At 35.8% G+C, this 25,362-nt stretch overlaps 1 protein-coding gene across 5 annotated transcripts in view; it reads right to left on the reverse strand.

The window, feature by feature from the left end:
• dock3 (dedicator of cytokinesis 3) overlaps positions 1 to 25,362 on the reverse strand; it is a 223,631-nt gene that overhangs the window by 91,866 nt on the left and 106,403 nt on the right. For all 5 annotated transcript variants that reach the window (XM_060858528.1, XM_060858527.1, XM_060858529.1 and 2 more), the window contains 2 exons: positions 13,644 to 13,792; positions 4,130 to 4,214 (listed from right to left, as the gene is read on the reverse strand). In XM_060858528.1, the coding sequence (XP_060714511.1) occupies positions 4,130 to 4,214; positions 13,644 to 13,792 (234 nt within the window). The remainder of the gene's footprint in view (positions 1 to 4,129; positions 4,215 to 13,643; positions 13,793 to 25,362) is intronic.

Genomic DNA, 25,362 nt, shown 5'->3' on the forward strand with positions numbered 1-25,362 from the left:
GAAGGAGGAGAAGGTGAGAAGCACACCTCTCTGCCAACTCTTCTACATCAGTGCCAATAGGCCCTGCAGGAGTGCCAGACCTCAGTGCCAAGGCCAGGACAGCATGGCCCGCTCCATGCCAACCCCGGGCATCACCATAATGATCGCCTTGGCAGAGTTTCACCCTTTCCTCGTGGTGGCATTTCTGCTCTGGGTATTATTTTGCAGCAGAAATGAAACCATTAATCTGCCATATGTGTCAGTGCAGCTGAAAGATGATGTGAAACTTTGTCGGAAATAATAAAAACATATGCTTGCCCTCATTCTGGAAAGATAGCATGCAAATTAATAAGCTGGTTGATTTGTAAACATGTGAAAGCTTAATTAATGCCTGTTGGTTTTGAGAATTTATGGGCCTTTAGGATTCACACAGTTAAATCTGCGGCTAAAACGTTTTCTTTTTTCAATCTATCAGTGTTGATAAGGTGCTTGGTGCCAAACCATCCGATACCGACAGCATTTTTAATAACGTGCTTTTAGATACTATACATTAAAAATGCGAAATGGAGGCTGACTAAACAAGAAAAATGTCTAGGACTAAAATTGCAAATTATAAAATCCAATTATAAAATCTCAAATCATGCACAAACACACAAACACAAATACAGTGTAGTTGTACACATACTGTATGCCCAATGGCAGTGTTAGACAATGTTCTGCATCACATTTAACTTCCTTCTATAAGCAAGCCCATAATTCTGTTCTCTGGACCAAAGACAATGTCCCTCCATTAACTGTAAGTGAACAAGTGTTAATATTATTTAGGCATAGAGTTGTAGCATGGAGTGCTAACATTTATTAGGGTTTAAACTGCTTGCTATGACCTGCTTGGAAACCATGGAATCTTTATTGATTATTTTATTTAATTTTTTTTTATTGAAACAGGCAATGCAGAACAAACCCCTAGGTAGGGTTGGGTATCAAAAGGAATTTTCCGGTTCCGATTCCAGTTCCAGTTCTGCCTTACGATTCCCGGTTCTGATTCCGATTCCATAATAAAAGAAATGTGAAAAATAATGCACAATACTTAAACAATTCCATTTGTGTTTATTAATCACTTAATAAATATTTTAAACAGAGCATTTCAATTCATATCAATTTAAATAAATCCAACATCAAATTTAACATTCAGAATTACAACTTAGCAAAACAGTTAGCAATTTTTCTGAAGAAAAATTAACGTCTGCTTTCTCTGGGAGAAGACGAGACCTTTCCTGGCTTATTGTATCTCCAGCTGTGGAGAAAACCCTCTCAGAGGGACTTAAGTAAAGTTGGCTTTACTGTAATACACTGTACTGTCACCAAACTCAGATCACACATCACTGATGTCCTGAGTGTTGTACTTCAACACTTATTTGGGATAAATGTGTTTTTGTTTATTTTTTATGATTTTTCATAATATAAAAAAAATCAATAGCTTTACTGTAATACACTGTACTGTCACCAAATTCAGATCACACATCACTGATGTTCTGATAGTTGTACTACAACATTTATTTTTGGAAAATGTGTTTTTTTTTTTGTGTTTTTTTTTATGATGGGGTAGATTTGCTTCCTTGTCGTAGCTTTGGAAATTAATCCACACTTTAGACTTTTTTTTAGACATGTTTAACACAAAGCGTACCTCAGCACAGCAGCGCGAGTGACTGATTTCTGTGGTAAGCTGCGTTAATTTGGTTGCGTGACTGTAAAACAATTAATATTCATGAGGTAAGACATGGCTATTTAAAGTGACCGCTCACAGCACTTTGCCCGTCATCTCATCGGAACCGCGTTTGGAACCGAAACTAAAAAATTTCGCGCGCTTCCGGTTCCTGTTAAAAAACAGAAGCGGTTCTGAATAAGAACCGGTTCTCGGGTTCCCAACCCTACCCCTAGGTCAGGGGTGGCCAACCCGCGGCTCTTTGCCGGGTTTCATGTGGCTCTTACGTTCATACCGAAGTTTGTATTTGCGTCTTTTTAATATGCGTGTTTGCTTCGCTTGAGTTCAATATGGTAAACGCGCATGTGAGCAGGATGAAAATACCTCAAAGTTTCCCAGTAGGAGCAAGATCATTTGAGTAAACAATTTGTGTCAAGTTCGCTCTCAAAATGGCAGGAAAAAAGGTGATGTTCATGTGTGCCCTTGTGCAGGGCTGTCAAGTGTCACGCATTGAGAGGGACAGTCACGCATTTCGGTCTTTTGTCACGTTCTCCAGCCACACATCGTATTTCTCACGCATAAAAACTTTTTAACTATTTATCATATATTTAATATGCCGCAGCGCCCAAAATGTATCTGTCTGCACCGCTGTCTCTATGGAACCGGGCAGGAATCAAACGCGTCTTCCCTGGAGTTCTTAGTCGAGCCTGACACTTATCAGCCAATCAAAAAAGAGGCTACACAATAGCCAATCAGAAAATAGCACTATTGTATATGGGTAAGATTTAACAATTCAAAAAAAACACATTCATTAGTGAGGGTATTCAACAAATTGAACAAATGCTTTGTATTTGGTTAAAAAGTTTGGGGGGGGGGGGAGAGGTTGTCCGCTGGGGGGTTGGAGATGTCACTTGAGAGTCTTGAGAGAAAACTTGAGAGCCCTGCATGTGTATGATGTGGCTCTTTGCGGTAACACAGTAAAAAATGTGGCTCTTGGTCTCTGACTGGTTGGCCACCCCTGCCCTAGGTATTACAGTCAAGAAAGATGAGACTTATCAGCCTAATGGTGGCACTGTTGTAGATCTGTATTTTCCATATTAACTATTAACTCAGAATCAAGCTGACAATCCAATATTGGTTCCCACTGATTCCTTGGCTTAGTGTGAACTGAAGAGCAACATGGGCCATTTAGCATCACCCACTTAGATTATGATAATTTGATAATGTTGTTGTTGTCCTTTGGCTGCTCTCTGTTCGGGTTTGCCACAGCAGACCATCCGGTCCGTATATATTTTGTTTTGGCACAGGTTTTACGGATGTTTCCCTCCCTTCCAACCCTTCCATTTTATTCGGGTTTAAGACTGACACTGAAAGATAACCCCTCACTGGTTGGGTTGGCTCCCTGCCTGGGAATCAAACCCAGGTGAGAGTCCTTGGATTTTTTTTAGCATATTTTAACATTGGGATCAAAATATTTATCTGCCTCTCAAAAATCATCCTAGAAAACATGTTGAGATGTCCAAGCAACTACTTATGCAAGCTTTCACTATCCCTAATGGTAGCTGTCAGATTATAATAAAGAGCTGGATGTTGGGTATAACAATTTTAATTTATACATTTAAAAAATATCACAGAGCAGCTCAGGACTTCCTTATTATTAAGTGTTTTATTTTCCCCATGGTCCACTTTTCTACTTATTTAACAAATTAATGCAGCTTTAAGCTACTATTAAAATATGTTGTTCATTCATTCATTCATTTTCTACCGCTTATCCGAACTACCTCGGGTCACGGGGAGCCTGTGCCTATCTCAGGCGTCATCGGGCATCAAGGCAGGATATACCCTGGACGGAGTGCCAACCCATCGCAGGGCACACACACACACACTCTCATTCACTCATGCAATCACACACTAGGGACAATTTTCCAGAGATGCCAATCAACCTACCATGCATGTCTTTGGACCGGGGGAGGAAACCAGAGTACCCGGAGGAAACCCCCAAGGCACGGGGAGAACATGCAAACTCCACACACACAAGGTGGAGGCGGGAATCGAACCCCGACCCTGGAGGTGTGAGGCGAACATGCTAACCACTAAGCCACCGTGCCCCCAAAATATGTTGTTAGCATTATTAAAACAAGACCTGTGGCTCTGATAAAGCCAATAATCATCACTAATAATTGCATAATAATGGCATCAACTAATACCTTATTCAGACCATAACACATGTTAAACAGGTTATTAAACAAAGTCAAACCTGACTGAAAACTACACATTGGGTTTCAGAAAACTGAACAAATTTCTTCATGGGTTTTATTCAGAGTCCTGAAGCAACACATTTTACATAATTAGCACTTCATTTACCATACACACTAATATGCTAAAATGTCTTTAGCACTGATGATGATTATTCACAAGTATTGGAAAGTTATAATAGGGATCACTTACCATTTTGTAGAGGTCAGAGACACTAATCTTGTCTGCATCCACCATTTCAAAGTCCTTCCTCGGTACGAGATCCAGACCTAAGTGTCTGTTAAAGGAATGCAGATTAAAAAAATTTGGTTGGTGGTAAGGGAGTAGGGTCAGGAATAAAGAAATTGTATATAGATCAAAGAGTCAAGTTAAAAATAGCTAGCGTGAATGACTAAAATCTAACACGTTACTTTTGACACCTGTTGTGGTGGCTTTAACACGTGCCAAATACTGTAATGCTGGTCTTACCCACCAACCATCTGTCCACACATTGTACATTGTGACAACATATCTCAGTACACCGGCTACACAATATATCAAACTTTATTAAACAAAAGCTTGGTAGCATAATTTATAGGTTGTTCCTGCATGTCTAGAAGCTGTCATACCTTTACCTATATAGATATAAATATAATTCTATTTCACGTAAAAAGGGACACTGGAATATCATCACATTCTTACTTTCCACTGATTTCTCTGTATTCATTCTAAAGAGCAACTAAACGCTATGCTGTATGTGCACTATGTGCAACTGTTGTTGTGTTATAATACAGTAACAGGTGTGTGTAACACCATTTCTAAGTTAGATGGCATGCAAGTCATGAGGACATTTTAAATAGTGACAATTATTAATAGGGGTCCGAGCAATTAAGCTACAGTTTGCGTTTGGGAGATTCTCTGCTGAAACAAATTAGCAGAGCAAACTGTAGGTCAATTATGCTAATTTGCATAATATGTAATACCTACTTTGGTGAACTAATCATAAGATCTTCACGTTTGATGTCAAACTGAGGTATTAGTTCCTAAGAAAATGGTGTTTGTTGTCCATTTGTATGTTCATGTGTGGACTTTTTGTTCTTCTGTGAACCTGCTAAAGCCTATACTACTACTACTACTACTACTACTACTACTACTACTAATAATAATAATAATAATAATAATAATAATAATAATAACTATAATAGTTGCTGTAATTTTTATTGCTATTACTATTGAAATGTTTTGTGCTTCCTGAGTTTTTTTCCTTTCTCTTGCCTTTTCCAATCTGTCAAATGATGCCAAACATACAAATACAGATCAAACTATGAAAAAACGCTAATTAACTTGAGGAAAATAATGAATGTGTGAAAAGGCTGATTACCTAGATGTTATTACTAAACGGGGTGATGAGCCAGACGAAAGCTTCTCATTTACCACTTCAAGGTTCTCAAAAATACATGATTATGATTGCAGGGAAATGAGGGCATATTGACACTAGACAGCACGACATGTAAATGTAGACACAATATTTAGTAAAACTGCATCTCTCCGAAAAACAGGGCTTGCAGTAGCACTTATGCACAAGTGTTGGTTTACGTAATACATATCGTGCAGTTGATGAGCCTGTACAAAGTGAAAGTGTACATAAGTCATTAAGCTGTGTGAAGATGTGTGATTAACAGGCAGAATTTGTTAACCATGTAAAAGAAAAAGAAATGCAAAGAAACATGCCTTGTACTTGTCTGATTATATTAAAAGCACTCCTGTAAATCCCCATGTCCTTCTGTCACCCGTTCAAAACGCACATGGATACTCATTGCTATTAGACATACCGTACTGCAGTCATACCATACCTTTTGCCAAATCTTATGACAGTCCATCCAGGATTCTGTGATTTTAAAATTAAAAAATAAACGCAAAATCAAGGAAACCACAACATTCAGAAGAGCTTGCATTTTTTCTTTTTTTTTTTTAAATTATCACACGTTCTGCGGACTTGGTCCAGACGTGTCGTGTGACATAATTATAACATGCTTTAAGTCAAACCCTCTTTATTTCACATCCATTGAACATAAAAACAGCTGTCATAGATGGTTATATATTACAAATATGCCTTCCTGTTTAGTAGTTTAAAGGAGGAATTCAGAGCTTGTAATTCTTAAAATGAAAGTTTCCCTCAACAAAAAAAGGAATTCCTAGATAGACTGAAATAAGAATTCCGTGGCATTGTGATGCAAAGTGACAAAATGTTTTTGTGAAACTTAAACATTAAAGTGGTCATGCAGTAGGAGTAAAGGTATATGAATAATAAAGACATACTGTATTCTAAATGTATTCCAACAAACAGTAGCACAGTCTTTAACTATGTGTCTACGAAGGCATTTACAAATGTCTGTATGTAATTTACTGTATGAATTTGTATTTAGTTTTCATACTTCAAACCTTATGCTGTGACCTAATATTCATTTATTTCTATTTTTATAATTACTATTTTGCAATTATGCCACTATTTGGCGGCATGCGGTAGCCTAGTGGTTAAGGTGTTGGACTACCAATCGGAAGGTTGTGAGTTCGGTCCCAGGTCCACCAAGCTGCCACTGTTGGGCCCCTGAGCAAGGCCCTTAACCCTCAATTGCTCAGTTGTATAAAAATGAGATAATGTAAGTTGCTCTGGATAAGGGCGTCTGCCAAATGCTGTAAATGTAAAAAAAAATGTAAATGTACTATTTGTGTGATATGGTTGTATAGTTAGCATTGGACTGACAGTAATTTTGTTTGAAATGACCCATGACAGAGAAAATACCAGTGAATATTTCCATCCCTAATTATTTTCCTATGCGCAGGTGCTCGTTTCAAACCAGTTTACTGTAACCTGCTTTTGAAGAGCTTCCACTTTTGTCCTTCAGGCTTCTGAATAAATGTCAGCTCAGTAAATGCCACTGACTCCTTTCCATTTTATCCTATTTACTCAATTATCTGTTAGAATAGCCAGCACTGGATCTCCTAGCAATATTCTGCTGACAGTGTAGTGTCTGAAAGTGCATTACTGAACAACCTTGAAGGATAAAATGGCCTTCATAATTGCTGACACAGTTGTTGACACATGTCGACTTCCACAGGATGAGAGTATTGGTTTTGGCATCTGACTTTTTTAGCCCTTAAAAACGTCTACAGCATATTAGTCAGTTCCTAACATTAAAATAAATGATTCGGTGAATCATTCTGTGACAACAGTGTAACAGATATTTTGGATACAGTGATGTTGTTGTGTTGCGTGTATAAGTACTTTGGGATTTTTTTATGTGAATATTTTGATACTAGGAATAAAGGTTTTAATATTTGAATTATTAAAGTAATGAATTAATGCTATAACTTTTAGTTATGACAGTGGTTTGGAGTCACTATTTGAACTATTCAAAAGCAAAATGATGATAAACACACACTGGGTGCTTGACGCCAAGTATGGAGAAGTTCACCTCCTTCAGGAGAGATCGTCTTGGTCTTAAAAGTGATCAGTTCCTTCAATTAATCTCTCAATAAAAGAAACAATAACTTCAATATCCTCAAACATTACACAATGTATATTTTACATATCTACTGATTTTGAATACTCAAACATACAGTCCATATCACACAACAAATCGCTTGAATTCTTGTATAACTTTAATGATGTCTGCTGTAAATTTTTTATTCACACAATACAGGACCTGTGTAACATGTCTAACGTGCAGTTTTTAAACCTGCGGACACATATAATATGTACCGAAATATGTACCGTTAGCAGTTAATCTGTACAGAAAGCTCAGTCTGTAAATAACATGGAGAGTTATTTATACGGATATTTTTATTCTTTTGTTCTACTCTATTTTACTCCACTGTACCATTACTGTATGTTATAGAATTATGACTTTATTAAGTAATATTTAAGAGTGTATCCCTGCAGGACAAATATTAAGCATAACTGATTATTAAACAATTAATTTTAACTGTGAAAAATTACAAGAGGCAGAATATACAGTAATATCATCTTCAGCTCTGACTCAAAAGTGTGTGACATCGCATTATGTAACACACCCAATTACAAGAAAATTATAGCAGCTTCTACAGGTAATGCCAGGCTTTCACCTGTGTTAACTCGACATGTTTATACGTATTTACACAACAGCACAGTTGCCTTTTCTATTCTCACAGTTTGAATGTGTTGATAATTTTTTTTAGAACAGCAGCTCTGACAGTAGAGTTTACTGTACACTGTGCACAATTATTAGGCAAGTTGTAGTTTTGAGGATTACTTTTGTTACTACAGTGCTCTTGGTCAATCCAAAATGTTAACAAACACTCAAACCTGAACATTTAATTTGTAAAAGTGAAGTTTTGGCTTTCTTAAGACAATACATATATATATATATATATATATATATATATATATATATATATATATATATATATATATATGTACACTGTTATTAGGCAACTATTAGTGTGCAGAATTATTATGCAACTAAATAAGTCAGTCAGTTTCTTGAGCTGGTCAGAATCAACTTTTTGTGCAGCCGCAACCACAGCCTCCCAGACACTGTTCAGAGAGGTGTACTGTTTACCTTCACTGTAAATTTCCTGCTTAAGAAGGGCCCAAAAGCTCTCAATAGGGTTTAAGTCAGGTGAAGAAGGGGGCCATGTCATTAGTTTTTCATCTTTAAGGCCTTTACTGGCCAGCCACGCAGTGGAGTACTTTGATGCATGTGATGGAGCGTTGTCTTGCATAAAAATCTTTAGTCTTGAAAGATGCAGACTTTTTCCTGTACCACTGCTTGAAGAAAGTGTCTTCTAAAAATTGGTAGTAGGTCTGAGAGTTGATTTTGAGTCCATTTTCAACCCGAAAAGGTCCAACTAGCTCAACTTTAATAATACTGCCCATACCAGTACCCCACCTCCACCTTGCTGCCATCTGAGTGGAGCTCTGTGTCCGTTAGTGATCCAACCACGGGCGAATCCATCTGGTCCATCAAGAGTCACTCTCATCTAATCAGTCCACAAAACCTTTGAAAAATCTGTCTTCAGATATTTCTTGGCCCATTCTTGACGTTTCAACTTATGTGTCTTGTTCAGAGGTGGTCGGGTTTCAGCCTTTCTTACCTTGGCCATGTCTCTGAGAACTGAACACCTCATACTGTACTTCTTGACACTCCAAGTAGGTTGCAGTTGTGGAATATGGCAGCACTGGAGGATAATGGGTTCTTTTGACTGGGCGTCTTTTCTTCTCGACACGTTTCTTGCAACCCTGTTGACTATTTGCAACAAAACGTTTGATAGTTCTGTGATCACGCCCCAAAATTTTAGATATTTCAAGAGTGCTGCATCCCTCTGAAAGAATTTTTACAATTTTTGACTTTTCAGTGTCAGTTAAATCTCTTTTTTCGCCCATTTTTCCTGAGGAGAAGAATCTGCCTAATAATTATGCACACCTTGATATAGGGTGTTGATCTCCTTAGGCCACACCCTCCCTCATTACACAAATACACATCACCTGATATGCATTAAATCCAATAAGCATTCAAGTTTATACAGCTTGGAGTTAGAAATTATGGATAAAATGATGATATGGTCAAAATAATCACTTGCCTAATAATTGTGCACACAGTGTATACTTATATGGTGGCACTAACATAATATTGTTTCTATAGTAACAACTTAAACAGGGACTTTAATAGCAGACAATCCACAAAAAATGTTTGATACATTTTTTTATTGCCAGAAGTCATGTACTTAGCAATTTTTAGGAAGGAGTCTCCAGTGACACATTGACACGTTTGTATCAGTGCTTTCAGAAGTAAAGCAGCTCCATTTAATTCACCAACATGAGAAATCTCCAGAACAGAGGGCTTTGTGTTGTAACAAGGATGAACTGTAGGACAGGAACTAACCTGTTTTGTCACTGTAATTGTAATTGTAATGTGTATTTTTATTGGTCTTGTGATTAAAAGAAAACGGAAAATCAAATTTTCTGTTTTTCTATTTGAGCAGGCTGGCTTGTAAGTTTATTTTTATCATACAAAAACCAAAAAGCAGTGAAAAACATTTTAGCATGATTTGGGGATGGTTTGGATTTAGTCTTTGCTATAGAAGTCTGATGTCTAAGTAGTACTAAATTATGGAAAAAATAGCTTTATAAAAAACACTTTTTATAAACACTAAGCTCGCAACTGTAACCCACTGAGAAATTTGTCTGGACTAATAACTAGTGTATTACTATTTAATTTCTCAAACCCATAGCTTATTCATTTATTCATTTCAAAACATATTATTCAGTAGCTGCCATGAATTATTCAGTAAGTCCTAAAACTAAAAGGAATTGTGTGCCATTATAAATCTGATGAATGCTAATCTGGGTCCATTAATGGGTCCTGGGACTTCAGGGGACTTCAGTGTTTTGTAGGAAAGTCAGTTAGGGATGAATGAGAGAGAAGACATTATCAGACTGAAAGAAACTAAAATGACAGTAGGTGAAAGACCTGGAAACATTGCAAAGTTTGCTGGCTTGACAGTGAATGAAGGATATTAGCATTTTCCTAATTTTCACTAGAAAAGGAACCAGTAATCAATCTCCCTCTCTGACAACAAGGGATACTGTAAGGCTAGCAATTTTTGTCCAGTGTGTCTAAAAATGACCAAACTTTATGAAGATGAGACAGAAAAACAAAGCATCGGTAAATTTCCAGTAAGCTATCCTATGTCAACGACAATTATTTTAAAAGTATAAAATAATCTTGTTAAATCACTATGCAGCCACTGGTTTAGATATTACGTGTTTTTTTTGTAAACCAATAAAAAGTTGTATTTTCATAATTTGAAAAAAAAATCCAGGTCACTGAATGGTCTCAAATCGACCAATCATGATCAACTTATCACTCTTAACTTAATGTGAGAAAGCTTCACTGCACTAGACTACTAGACAAGAGAAAGAGTAAGCACACTTTTCACCTTTTAAATATTTATCGGTTTGTACTGTTTATAATTTTAGCACTAATTAGCACTCTAGCAATAATTAATCATTCAATCAGTGTTTCATTAAACTATTACTGCATTTCCAATTCCATTAGCTATTTACATTGCATAATTTGACAAATTATTTACATTATGTCATTAATAAAATGACTACGTTGGTCACTTTATTCTGCGTATATGCTCACTGTCTTTTTAATTCATTATCAGCCCTAATTAACTACCTTACAGTGAGGAAAATTAAACCTCCGTGTAAATACTTGCCATGATGGAAAAAAGCATAATATTCCTTTTATGCATGCAGATCAGCAACAGGGTGAACATCTAGGGTCACAGCTTCAGTGTGTCTATACATGCATGGATAGGATCTGCTAATTACTATAACAAATCAAGCTGCCATTATACACCATGACCAGAGAGAAGAACATGCATACCCATAAAACAGAACCAGAGCTTTACTGGGAATGAATTACTCACTGCTAACGCAATGCTAACCTGGTGTACTAACTGTCTTCCTTATAATACAGCACTTTATTGACTTTTAGCCTCTTGTTTCTGCCTCCTTACCTCTAAAAACCATAGGCTTTAACACACAGGGATGTGTGAGACTACACTACTCATGAGGTCTATAATCATGTAGCACTTATTTATTTTTTTACAAAGCTAGAGCAAGCACAGTGAAGAGAAGGCTTGTATTTTTGTTCATTTTTATAACGTGTACTTTGATTTAACACGGTTTGTTTCTGGTCCCTGGACTTTCTCCCGAGGCATGCTGAAAACTCAGTGATTAAAAAAAAAAATCTGCCTTGTTTATAACGTTTATTACCATTAGTCAGGTTTATTACAGCAGCTATTATAGTTTACATGTGCTTTCTCAGCTACTGTAGATGACATGTTATGGATCCCTGAGCAATGTGGGGATAAATAAATTAGCCCCAGTACACAAACTATAGGGTTACATTAGGTGTGTGAAAATGTGTGAATCTACAGTTTGAGCTAGAAAGAAAACTTCTATTGTTCCTTCACAAAAAAGGTACAAAATAATCCACTCCAAGCTGTTAGTTAACAGTGTTACATGTCACAAATTCAGCTTTTTTTAATGTATTTTTCCTTGAAAAGGCCTTGCTAGTCCAATTACAGTATTCCAGCTAATCCTGCACACTGCTAACTCACATTTGTTGACTGTATGATCACAAGGACTGTCATATAATATTGCTAGAATATAAGCTGCATGATGCATGAGGAAAAAAAGCAAGACTTCTGATAGCTTCTGGCTCATTAAAGGTGCAGAGCCAGTGTTGATGGCAATTTCAGGATATACTGATATACTGATAGTACAGCAGTACTAACAAACATGCATTGTTTTTTTTTTAATGAGAAGTAGAACAAATACAATTTTTTTTTCAGTACGTGAGGAATAACACAAGGCTGTTAAAGATGCAGTCCATAGTGATGTAAAGCTACTCTGTAAGATATTTCAAGATGGTTAATCTTAAAAACAAAAGTTTACCTGCTCCATAGCTTCACCTCATGCACAGTCAGGACATTGAATTACATTACTCTTGATTTAAAAATTTAAAACCTATTCAAACTTGACTTCAATATCCAAAACATTTCATGACAATTGGAGTTTAAGAGAAGAAATGTGTAGATAACTTAATGATGTTGCAGGTTACGTTTACCACCATGAAGTTGAATATTTTCCAATTAATAAGTGTTTTTTCTTTATTGTGAAACAAATTAGTTCCTATTATTACTTGTCATTTTCTCACCAGTTACTTTTTTCTTTCTTTAAGTTAATAAATAACAAAATACAGCTTGCCAGACTGCTGAAAAACCTCCATCCTGAAATGTCAATATTGTAACATTGTTTTTTTTGTTTTTTTTAAGACTTCAAATTTTTGATAAAATTTTAATCGCTAAACAATAAAATCAACCACTTTTAATTTCAAGTTCAGTTTTTAAAAAAGTGTGGTTTTCAATTCTAAAAATCCAATAGTTCTTTAAATCCACGATTAAAAATTCAGTGGCTTTTAATATACAATTAGTTTTAGGCTTCATTTCTCCTTTTGGTCTCCAATCAGTTTTTCTATTAAGTTCTTGCTGAAAGCTATGTTGAAATTATTATCAGTGGTATTTTAGCACAATACTTCTACAGACATAGTGGATAAAATTGCAAATAAAAAGGACACTGAGAATTCCTTGAAGTTACAATGGCATAATGAAGTGCTGTCAATTCGCCTGAAAGTTATTTTAATTGAGTTTATTTTAATTATAAATGTCCTATAAGCCTCTCTTCTCAGTTCTTTGACGTTGGAAATTTTAATCGATTGAAGGTAAGTGAAGTCAAATATCTGGCACAGTTGGCCTCTAAATAAAACAGAAAGCGTCCATTGTTTGCTCAGGATATGTGAGGCAATAACTCTGCTGAATTGGCTCCTTGCTACAGAGCAAATTGTTTTCTCTTTCATTAGCTATGTTCAACATATCACCATGACTAATGCACAAAAAGCTCCAATACTTAATTAAGATCACTGTTAAACAGGGCAAACGATCTCCAGCAAATGCAAATCAACCTTACAAAAAGGGGAGGTGAATCATAAAATGTTCAGTCATTAACCTATATAATATCAATGTGAAATTGCACATTATATCAGCATAGGAATTTGAATTTGATTAGAGAACTGCATCCATTTTACTGTAAATTTACTGTATGCACACTTACTCATTGCCCCAGTCGAGGCGTATGGTGACGTGGCGCTTGACCTCGCGAATCTGATCCTGGGTCAGGTGACCAGATAGAATCTGCCGCCGAAGATCGATCAGCTCGTTCATCACGTGACGCAGCTTATAGAAGAGGTCCACTTTATGTTTCTGTAGTGGAAAGAAGCAGAACATGGATGAAATATGGGTGAGAATTCATGAAATCTGAAAACACTATAGCTAATTGCGACAAGTTTATAAAAAGCATTGTTATTTGCAACAGTTTATTCATTCATTCTAGTCAGTGAATGGTACACCAGGCTAATTTAGGGCACCATCAGCATACACATTCACATTCTCACTCACACCTAGATGCAATTTTTTATAGCAGCCAGTTTACTTCTGAAAGGTGGGAATAAACTAAAGAACCCTGAAGAAACACATGTGGAAACAGGGAGAATGTGCACTTGCAATAAATTCATTTTGAAAGTTTTAATAGGGTTTTAAAAAAAATCTCCTGCAGCTGCACATTTGTTCTATACTTTGCTCTCCACAGCTGCTGAACTGTCTGAAGGATCAAACTGTTACACAAGAAATTTCACGTTGGCTGCAAATGTCGATGCGAGGCAACAGAGCATCCAAATTGGCAAAATCAGTCCTGTGACATGCTATAACAGTGACAGCAGAGCAGAAAATACAGGCCTCTGCTGCCTTCCAGACCTCAGAACAAACAAATTCCCAGTTCTGTCACAATGACAGGACATATTACTTCACAGCAAGGGTCCATGGTGGGATGAACTTCTTCAAGAACCTTACAGTACAACACAGAAACAATCATGACATGGTAGATAACACAAAACACGTGTGTAGTTAGCGAGGGCTTGTACAGGCAAATGAAATGATGTTTTAAAGCAATGTGGAGCTTTTATTAAGCTGTTATTTCCCTGAAATATGCACATGGTGTCAAAGACACATTTTCTATGTTTAAAATAGCTTTAATATTTACTTAAATTGTTAATTGTAGTATCAGTGGGCTACAAATTGTACCTCATACAGCATATACTGGACATTGTCTGGTATCCATTCCTCATTTTGTTATCATAATTAGCAGGATAATACTAAAAAGTTTACAAAGAACATTCAGTCCTGATGAATACATTTTAATCGATTTCTGTGTAAAATCTAACCATATTGTATGGCTCTGTATGGAACAGAAGTATTTCAATGGATACCAGACGTTACCTTGATGATAATTAAAGATGACTGAAGTGATTTAAAACCAATATCCAACCAGTGGATATTCAGGACTGCCTTTAACTGAGTTACACAGATGGAAATGTGATGTAAGAGAGATATTTCTTTAGGCCAAAGTGATTAAACTGAATGAAGAGTGCCATTGTGTAACCCGAGCCTTCTTTATGTGTAAATGTACACGTTCAGAGTAATAAAGCGAGCTACAGTGGTGTTTCAATTCTACTGCAGTACTTACATGTCAGCGATCAATGCAAATCTAATAACTGACCTATGACTTATGTAGACAGTCACTAGAGCTAAGGTTTCAAAAATGAATATTTTAATAGCCAAAAATGGAAATTATTCAAAAAAACACCGATCAGACTAATCATCTTTTGTTAAATCTAATTATTTTTTATCTTAAATGAACTAAATCACACAGATGTTTATTATGAATAATCTTTACAAGCCCAGAATAAACAGGCTAAAATTAACCAGAGGCAGAAAAATGTAAAATGCACCTGTTTTGCTGTGTCCGTTGAATATCATTGCATGACACTAGATTGGTGTTTAATAGCTTATATGAAAGTAGACACTCAGAGCTTCTAAGAATTTCTAGTGGTTTATAAGTATTTCTGTTCTACCTAGCCTACTATATTCATAGAAAAGTGAAAAAAAATCATAGAAAAGATATTCATAGAAATATTCATAAAAAAGTCAAAAAAAAAAAAAAAGAATCAATCCGTATTATCAAACCCATTTTTGCTCTCTGAACTAACCCAAGTGTTTGTTCATAAGCCTCTAAAACTTGAAGGTGTTATCTTCAATCATTAAAATTCCAGTAAATCTATCCCAACAGAGGGAATAGTGCCTCACACTGAAAGCCAACAGTGTCATTACTCATTTAATATCAGATTTAGGGCCATAAAAGTATTGATTTGTTTATACTGATTGAAAATGTCCGATGACAAGTCAATTAATGAAACGCCAGTGTATTGGTAAAAAAAAAAAAAAAAAGAGTTAAACTATAAAATGGCTGCAAATAGTTCACTATAACTAAAGTTATGAAATGAAGTGTGTAGTACTGTATATTTCTCTCCAAGCTCAAGCATAAACAATGATTCTGTTGTTAAAAGGCAGTATTCTCCATCCATCCATCCATTTTATGTAGCCTACCACTTATCCTACAAAAGGTTGTGGGGAACCTGGGGCACAAGGAGGGGGACATCCTGAATGTGTTGTCAACCCATCGATGGTTACAATCGCACATACACTCACTCACCCATTTACACACTATATATGTCAATCAGCCTACAGTGCATGTCTTTGGACTTTAGGAAGGAAATCTGAATACTCAGAGGAAACCCCTAAGGCATGAGGAGAACATCCAAACTGCATAAACAATGGGCAAAAGTGGGCATAGAACCCCCAATCCTTTAAAGTTTTTGTTTTAGTTTCCACGTATTCTCTGAATCTGCCTCAGTGGTATTATATTTAGTGCTACAAGGTGCCTCCAAATGACTATTGTATTATATTCTACACAGAAACCGAGACATATGCATTCTTGTTGTTGGTTAATTAATAAATAAGGCAAAATTGCAACATAATCAATAATTATAATAATTTATATCTATTTATTAATTAACTAATTATTGCAGTCCTGCATACATCTACTATGCAAAACAAATGAGGTGTTCTTTAAAGAAAACAGCACCAACGTACGAGTCACTTTTTCAGACCCCATCAGGACGTTAACTGGGACGTGATATTCTAGTCCAGATTTAATTCCATTTAAAGACCGTTTGCTGTGAAAATGTTTGTAGTAAATATTATATTAATAACCTAATTTTGTATCTGCAAAAACACGGTTTAAGAACAAATTCAGCTTTTACCTGTGGCGTGTATAAACACACAGTGGTGTATCACTTTGTTTGAAGTTTTAATCAAAACAGTCCAGCCCTTTTAGTCACACATCAATGCACATAATGGAATAGGGAACAAAGCTGATGTGCAGAAGGTGTGCCAAGTACTTAAAAAAAGCATTTCAGTTCTAAAAATAAATGCTGACCGCTGCAGAATCGTGGGTGCTTATTTTTCTGTAAACTCACAGGAGCAGGAGGGGGTTTAGGATAAAAAAAAAAATCATGACATAATTACAATAGAAGTATTAAAAATGTTTTGCCTTCTTGCCTGTTATGTTAGGGTCTATGTGTTTGCTGCTTTTCCCTCTGGAATCTCATCCTTTATCCTTGTGTGTGTATCAACAAGCCTTTTTGAATGTACCATCCAACCACGTGTATTAGAAAACACACGTACACAACACACACATGCACACCACAGCCTCATTATATACACATGTATGTACAAACGTACAAACCATCAACACGGAGCCTGTGTCAATATTTTCTGCATACATTGGAAAATTCACAAGGGATTTGGCAACTGACAAATGAGAACGCACAAGGACGTCCTTTCGATGCTCTGCCCAGACACACAGTTGGGTCATGTCATTGATGATGACAGGAATTTCCTTTACTTCATAAAGAATTAAAGGCTGTCACATGAACACATGAGATCAAACAGTTAGTCAGTCACTCACTCTACAATATTCTTCATGATGAGATACAGTAGCTCAATGGGGATGTGGTAGTTCAGTGGCTAAAGTGTTAGACTATACTGTAGATCGGAAGGTTGTGAGTTCAATCCCCAGCAGATCCCCTCTGGGCCCCTGAGTAAAGCCCTTAACCTTCAACTGCTCTGGATAAGGGCATCTGTCAAATGCTGTAAATGTAAATAGGATGTAGTGAAATGCTTTTCATGACTTTTTGTGTTATAAAAACAGTCAAAAAATCAAAAATCCCCTTAAATAAAATTGGAATTAGTCGTACAGAACAGAGGAAAAATGAATACACAGAATATTTGAAAAAAAAAAAAAACTAACATTTAAATACAGTAAATTGATTGCTTCAGGTCTCATTTGAAGGATACCCTAAAATGAATCTGGCCAATATAAACTGAAGAAATATGGTATATACTTCATATTTAAAACATTTTTTTTAAAAGTTTTGCTTAGAATATAAGTCCCATCATAGCACAAATGAATGATACAATCTTATGTGGATGTCTCTACAAATTTACTGAACAGTGGGTGTTAGTTCAGGGCCAAGCGATATGGAATTAAAAATTTTGTCTAAGAGCATCCAAAGTATGAATAAAATGACGGAAGTTCAGCAACCCAAGATTCCTAAACATTATTGCACCCACCATGGCTTCTGAATTACGTGTCTTAACCAATCACATTTGTAAGCAATTGAATTTAACTCTTCCAGTGACAACATGGCTTGTTGAAAACATGACAAAAAAAATAATGCTTAAATAGAAAGGGACAGAGAATGGATTTATACTTTTATTCTTCTTCTTTAATACTTTTCTTCTTCTTCTTCTTCTTCTTCTTCTTCTTCTTCTTCTATAGTAAAGTAGTTTAATTTCTATGCTTCTGTAAATCTGCTTTGAGACAATATAAATTCTTTAAAGTGCTAAACAAATAAAGTGAATTGAATTGAATTGAATTGAATGGAATAATCTAAGATTCTCATCAAAAGTGGTAACATGAAGCACTGATTATGGAACAAAACAGAACTATTTGTATGTGATTTGTCTTATATATTTAGCCTTACAATAATAGCTCATGTAATGATTCAGGCATATTAGTTGCTTAATCTGGACCTTCAAATATTTTAAATGAATACCAGTGGTACAGCCTTGAATACATTTTATACGCATCATAAACGTACAATGAAATCATGTTTTGGGCAGGGAATTAGTTTAAATATATAGGCAGGATATCTGTGGTGATATAACCCATGTGTAGCTGACCAGATCTCCTGTGGCTGGTTTTAAATAAGCATCTGCTGAGACATGAACGAAAATTTTTGAACGCTGCCAGAACATTGATGTTGTTTGTGTTTGTTTGCAGTTGAACCAAATCCGCTACCAGTGACCTCACCACCTAATGGGTTCTAAGACCTTAACTCCTGAACAAAGGTTTTCCTTTACCATGTGCTTTTGTGTCTGTGACATCAAAATCAGGCTGAGAATCCTACTTATATCAAGCCAGCTTATGTTTCAATTGGAAACACATATAAGTCGCTCAAGATAAAGCATCTGCCAAATGAATAAATGTGATTAAAATTATCCAGTGTGTATTAGTATTTTCGGAAGACGGAGGCCGATTTAACGCCACGGTGGACAGGGTGTTAAATAGAATAAGGGACAATGATAAAAGACTCATTGAGACATTAAGGGCAGCCACTGACAAACCACATCCTTTCATCTTTCAGACACATTTAGGCTTTGTTCTGCAGATGCTGTCGCTCATCCTCTGCAGAATCTGCCCTGCTTTTAAAGCTCTCTGCATTCACGTAAACATTTTAGATCAGTTTCACCTCTGAGCTTGCGGTTCTCATGATAAGATCAGCAGTCAAATATCTTCAGGGCCTGGATAAGCACAGCCGAAGTGACAGCGAAAAGCAGCACTGAGCAAAAATGGGAAAGCAAGCGCACACTGAAAGCTTTCTCTCAGGATAATCAGTTAAGATAATCGTAATTTACGATACTATTGTTTTCAGTTGAAACGGAAGACATGTTAAGCTTCTTTAAACATGATGGTTCAATAGATAATGATATGATCCCAGTCGCATACAGTAAGTACAGTTTGTGTGAAAATGCTGCATAGGTGCAGAGTAAATGGAAACAGTATGTAGAATGAGGATGTTAAGAGAACTGTCATCTTTCTCTCCATTTCTAATTCTCATTATGATTAAAATGTTACTATAAGGTCTCATAAAAGACCTTATAGTAAAAGACCCCCCCCCCACACACACACACACACACACACACTCTTTTGCTCTCCTGCTTCTGACCCTCTCTCTGTTCTCTGTTGATTAGGTTGACCATCTTGTTTAATGGCTGTTGATTTGCAAAGATCAGCTTCTTCTTCTTCTTCTTCTTCTTCTTCTTCTTCTTATTATTATTATTATTATTATTATTAGTATTATGCAAACAGGTCAATTAAAATGCTATACATACTAACAGTGAAAGAAAGAAAAAAATAAAATCAATTGAAGAAACAAGCTATACATAAAAAAAACAATGCAATAATAAAATTATTATTAGTACAATAATAAAATAATGAAAATTTTAGAAAGTTAACGTACCAGTATACAAAATATATAAGGAATATAATATAAAGAAAATAATAAAAGCAAGATCAATTCTAAACTAACTCAAATTAAGCATTTTTTATTTGTTTATCAGTGATGGACAGAATCTGACAAATATTCTGTCTAATTGTGAAATGTTCACAATTAATTTTTGATACCAAATCTTTTGTAAATCTTAATTTTGATACCAAAAAACCAAAAGGTTGCTTCATCCCTTATATATGCTGAATAAGACTCGATTCTTACAGTATATCATCATATATACAGTAGGATCATAAATCATTCAGAGATGAATGAAGAGGCTAAATAAGTCAGAGCTTTAAAACAAACAAACACTAATGCAATTTTATAGTCAGCTTTGAGAAAACAACCAGTTGGATGAGTGAGCACAAGCACTTCTGTTTTGTCAACTGAGAATGGGATCATTTTCAGTGTGAATTCATTAGCAGCTTCAGTCACGTAATGAATATTCCAATGCTGGAAAAACTACTGTTACAAAATCTAATACTTCAAACTGCACAAAAATTAAATGTATGTACATCAATCAAAGTCTTTAAATTCTTTACGTAAGAAGCTTTGCATGTTAAAGTGAAATAAACTAATGTCAAGTAGTTTAATGAATCTAAATGGCATTTTAATCATAAGTAACTTAGCAACAAGGCGTTAAATCCATATTAAAGTACTTCTTAAAGTCTTCTACACAAAATAAAACATGAGAATTAAATTCAAGCCACACAAGAGCAGCACATTAGTTCACCCTGAGAGGTGGAAAATATCGCAGATGGAAGATCACATGTAGATCGTGACTATCGTGAGTCATGGCATATCCCATGTTTATTATTAGAGACAACTTAAGTAAGCGAGTTTGGTTGGTTGGCATGATGAGCAATGGCTAGACATGTGCCAATTTTATATTTTATTATGATCAAAAATGAGTTACAATTTATGATATTATCAGGATCTGGACAAATAAATAAATAAATAAATAAATAACCTTCCTGGACCATCACGTATAGAATTAAACTCATAAATTCAAAGCCATACTTTTATCTGTTGTTGTTTTGTTTGTGATTTTTGGGTTTAGCCCCTTCTCCTACAATGACCCATGAAGTATTCTTTAAAATTTGTCCAGAATCTGAAGAAGAAAAAAAAAACGCTGTGCTACTGATGATTTCTTTATTGGGACAGAATTTATCATGGGAGCACAAACATTGTCCAAATTTACAGCCTACATAATACACAGGAAGACAATAACAATATTGTGTAAGACTTTCTGACTCAGAGGCTGGCATAACATAAAGAATAACTTGCTGAATTATAAAAAGTAGAGGGAACAAATAGAGAAAACAGGAACACTAATTGAAAATGTGACTGGCTGAAATTGCAATGAATAATGTGCTTCGGCATTGAAAGGCATATTGATATGTAAATTTTCAACGCAACGGAAAATGTCTAACAAAGTTTTGAGTTGTAGGCGTCCTAATTGTAGGCATGCCTTTCACCGAAAGAGACCACAGGGGCAAAAGTTAGAATGCAACTGGAAGTTATTTAAAAAAAAAGCTCTTGCTTTTTTTGTTCTAGATATTAGTGGTCAGCAAGTTTGCTTTCCAGCACGAGGGAATGGGAGTGTGATTCCCACTAATGCCTCCAGTTTTGTCCCCCAGTCCAAAGACTGCCATTTGTGCAATTGTGCTCAGCAATGGCTTGTCATGAGCCCTGGTATAACCTCCTATGAAAAAAAAGTTCTTTCACTATGGTGCAAAACAGTAGACCCACACATTGTAAATGTGGTGTTCAACAGATATCTCAGAGGACGTGTTATGTGTTACCCCTGACCTGCTTCGACTGGTAATTGCTGGTTAAAAGTGGCAAATATCCAAGCACTTGATAATTGCCTATAACTACAATGGGAATAAAAAAGAAAGCAATCTACCATGTTGTTACCTTTTAGAAACCTCACTATCTATATGCCACGTACAAGTAATGAATGACATCATTACCTCAGAAATGGTAAGAGGCTTGGTGGCTTAGTGGTTAGCATGTTTTCCTTGCACCTCATGGGGTTTGGCATTTGATTCCCACCAAAATCTCTCACAACAAAAATGTCTGAGATGTTTGCATGTACTTCCTGTGCTTTGGGGATTTCCCCAGGGTTCTCTGGTTTCCTCCCAAAGACATTCGTGGTAGGCTGATTAACATCTTTAAATTGTCCATAATGTGTGAATGTGTGTGTACAATTGTGCCCTACAATGTGCTGGCAGCCTGTTCAGGGTCAACTGGAATAGGTTCCCTATGACCCTGTGAAGGATAAGCAGTACAGAAAATGGATGGACTGATCACCCTTATAACACCCACATCTTAGTATGTCATTTCTCACTACATGTTAATATAGTGATAGATTTCCTATGTATGGAATTTATGGACTTTCCTCTAGTTTCTCCAGTACGTAGATAACTACAAACGTATGTTACAGCTTCAAACATTAGAAACACAAACCGCCATAATGAAGTACTAAACTAACCAAAGACTAAAATACTTTTGGTCAGTTGGTTTTATGGCACATCTCAAGGCCAGTATTACTAGCACAGGTCAATCATCAAATGCTACCAATAGCAATGTTATTCTAGTATGTAATTTTCAATCATGACAAGTGCGATGCAGCAACTTCCAGGAAAGCCAACTCTGGAAAAGAACCTTACCTTTTCAGTTACCAACAAGATCAATACTCCTTTAATGGCATCTATACATCAACCCTTCCTTAGGTAAAGGACAGTATATGGAGAGTATGGACAGTATACAGTATATGGAGTTCCCTTGCCTTGGTCCTTAAATAGTGTAATATGGTACACAGACTTATTATTAATGCAATGTTTTATTATTTTTGGCATTAAGAAAGTAGCCCAAAAAAAAAATCTGACAGAAATCAATGGATGCTTGTAAAACACTTTTTGCTTCAACTCAAGCAAAGAGAGTCAAAGCAAAATTTATTATTTAAAAATTACTTTTATCTTGTCAGGCAATTACTTATAGAGTTGATAAATGAATAGCACACACTATATGACAACTGTACCTTTTTCATTGCAATGCATTTAAGCGACGAGTACCTAGCTGTTTTTTTTTTTACCTATTGCTAGCAATCCATTCAGATAACACTGGTATAATAGACCTGGCATAATTTTTTTTTTTTATTTATATCCACCCACTGTCCTGGCTCAGTCAAACATATTTGTGGGCAGTGGAGATACTGTGGAGAAAACTGGCTACGGCAGGTGAGCCGCAGCACTAGTAATGCCTCTACGCTGGCACAGCGAGTGGGTAGATAGCAAAAGGGAGTGAGTCAGCCCACAATGAGGACACAAAGGAACACTGAGAGAACAAGGGGACACTAGCATGCTAACAAGCTAAAATCACAGGAGCATGTTTTTCTTGGACCTGCTTCGTTGTAATTTTGTTGCTAGGACTAGTACTAACAACCATGCAGCTGTTAGTACAATAAGTGGGTGGAAAAGTGTGAGTCAGTCTACTTAGGGAAGAACTTGTAGAATGGATTGAGCGCAAATGTAGAAGGATGAATTAGCCCATTAGTATGCTAACAATGAATTCATTTTGCTGAAAAAGATGTATTATTTTTAACATATTTTAACATAATTTTTTATTTTTTTTTTGCATGACATTTTGAAAATTAGCTTTAGTGTGTATTCTGGCATACAAAGTTCATTTTCGTACAATACAATACAATACAATAGCTCATTTTCATTACATCATTTTCTGTTGACTTATTTGGTTAAAAGACTGCTCAAATATTATATCCTGCTGTTAGGAAAAGTACACAGGTCATTTTTTCACTAAAAGATTCATTTGTCAAAAACATTAGCTCTAGCACAGAGGAATTCTTCCCTAGCCAAGCTTGAGAGGTGCTGTTAATGACAGGGTTAAAGGTCTACATTAATCTCACTTTTAAAAGCCTGTTTTTGTTAATTTCTTTGCTAGTGCTAGTGCACTTTGAGCAAATGCACATCTAATACTTATAATGCAATTCTGAAAGGCTTGCATAAATAATAAAGCAATATTTTAGACACTGATGTACTGACTCATATTACAACGTTGTAGCTACAGTCATAGAAATATTTCAACGTTCACATATCTCTGCCTTCTGTGTATTTTTAATTAAATTTAAAATGGATGCCAGGGTAGAATAAGGTCAGGGCGTTGATGTACAGCAGCAAAAAGATACACTTACTGGTCACTTTAATAGGAACTTTCATGGAATTATCCAATCAGCCAATCACGTGGCAGCAGCAAAATGTATAAAATCATGCAGATACAGATCAAGAGCTTCAGTTCAATAATCTTTATTACCAGTTTTGCAGTTTCTGAATTATTCTTATTCTCTTTCCATTTCTGTTTTTGGCTGGCTTTCTGAAATACTCAAACCAGTCATGTCAATGTCACTGAGATCATATTTTTCCCAGTCTGATTCTGTTTAAGATGAACTGCAAATCTATAACTCTATCTGAAAGATTTCATCACATTGCACTTCTACTATATGATTGATTGGATAATGACCATGGACACATGCGCTCTCGTTAGAGTAGTCAGTGAGTGTGTAAATGCTCCCATGTAATCAGGTGCAATTAAGGAGTTTCCACAAGAAATAACCTGTCGGTTACTTTAATATGCTCATATTTAATCAAATCCGTATTTGGTTATACGAGCACAACAGTATCAGCATCCTTCAACAGAAAAGACATCAACTAACAAGCAAGCCAAGAGCAACACCGAGGCAGGAACTGAAGAAAAAGAAGGTCATGTAGGTCATCTCTGGATCACTCTACTACTATAACAGTACATTTTTTTTACAATACAGTATGTATAACACCGTGTGAGCTCTAAAGGACTAGATCCAATAAGTCTTGAGCGTTTATAATGTTCTCAGTAATAATGGAACCAGTCTTTTAAATTTAAATGGTTAAATAATGATGCTTTATTGTGGGATGCCCTTCAATAAACAAATCATAAAATTTTCATGAATATTTTTTCATTTCTACACTAAAAACTCATCCAATTAATTCATAATGCAAACAAAATGTCATGCACATTCAAAGAGAGAAAAAAAGAGGGTGGTGTGGGCGCGACTGTCTAAAGCTGCTATCGTAAGTGATAACCGAATCTACCTTGTTGTGTGGATGTTTCATAATAATAATAATAACTATAAATAACTAAAAAGCACAACATGAAATATTGATATGTTAATCCCTCTCCACTGCTTCTCTCTTTCTACCCATC

This window comes from Tachysurus vachellii, chromosome 22 (assembly GCF_030014155.1).
Source record: "Tachysurus vachellii isolate PV-2020 chromosome 22, HZAU_Pvac_v1, whole genome shotgun sequence".
Taxonomy (NCBI): Eukaryota; Metazoa; Chordata; class Actinopteri; order Siluriformes; family Bagridae; genus Tachysurus; species Tachysurus vachellii.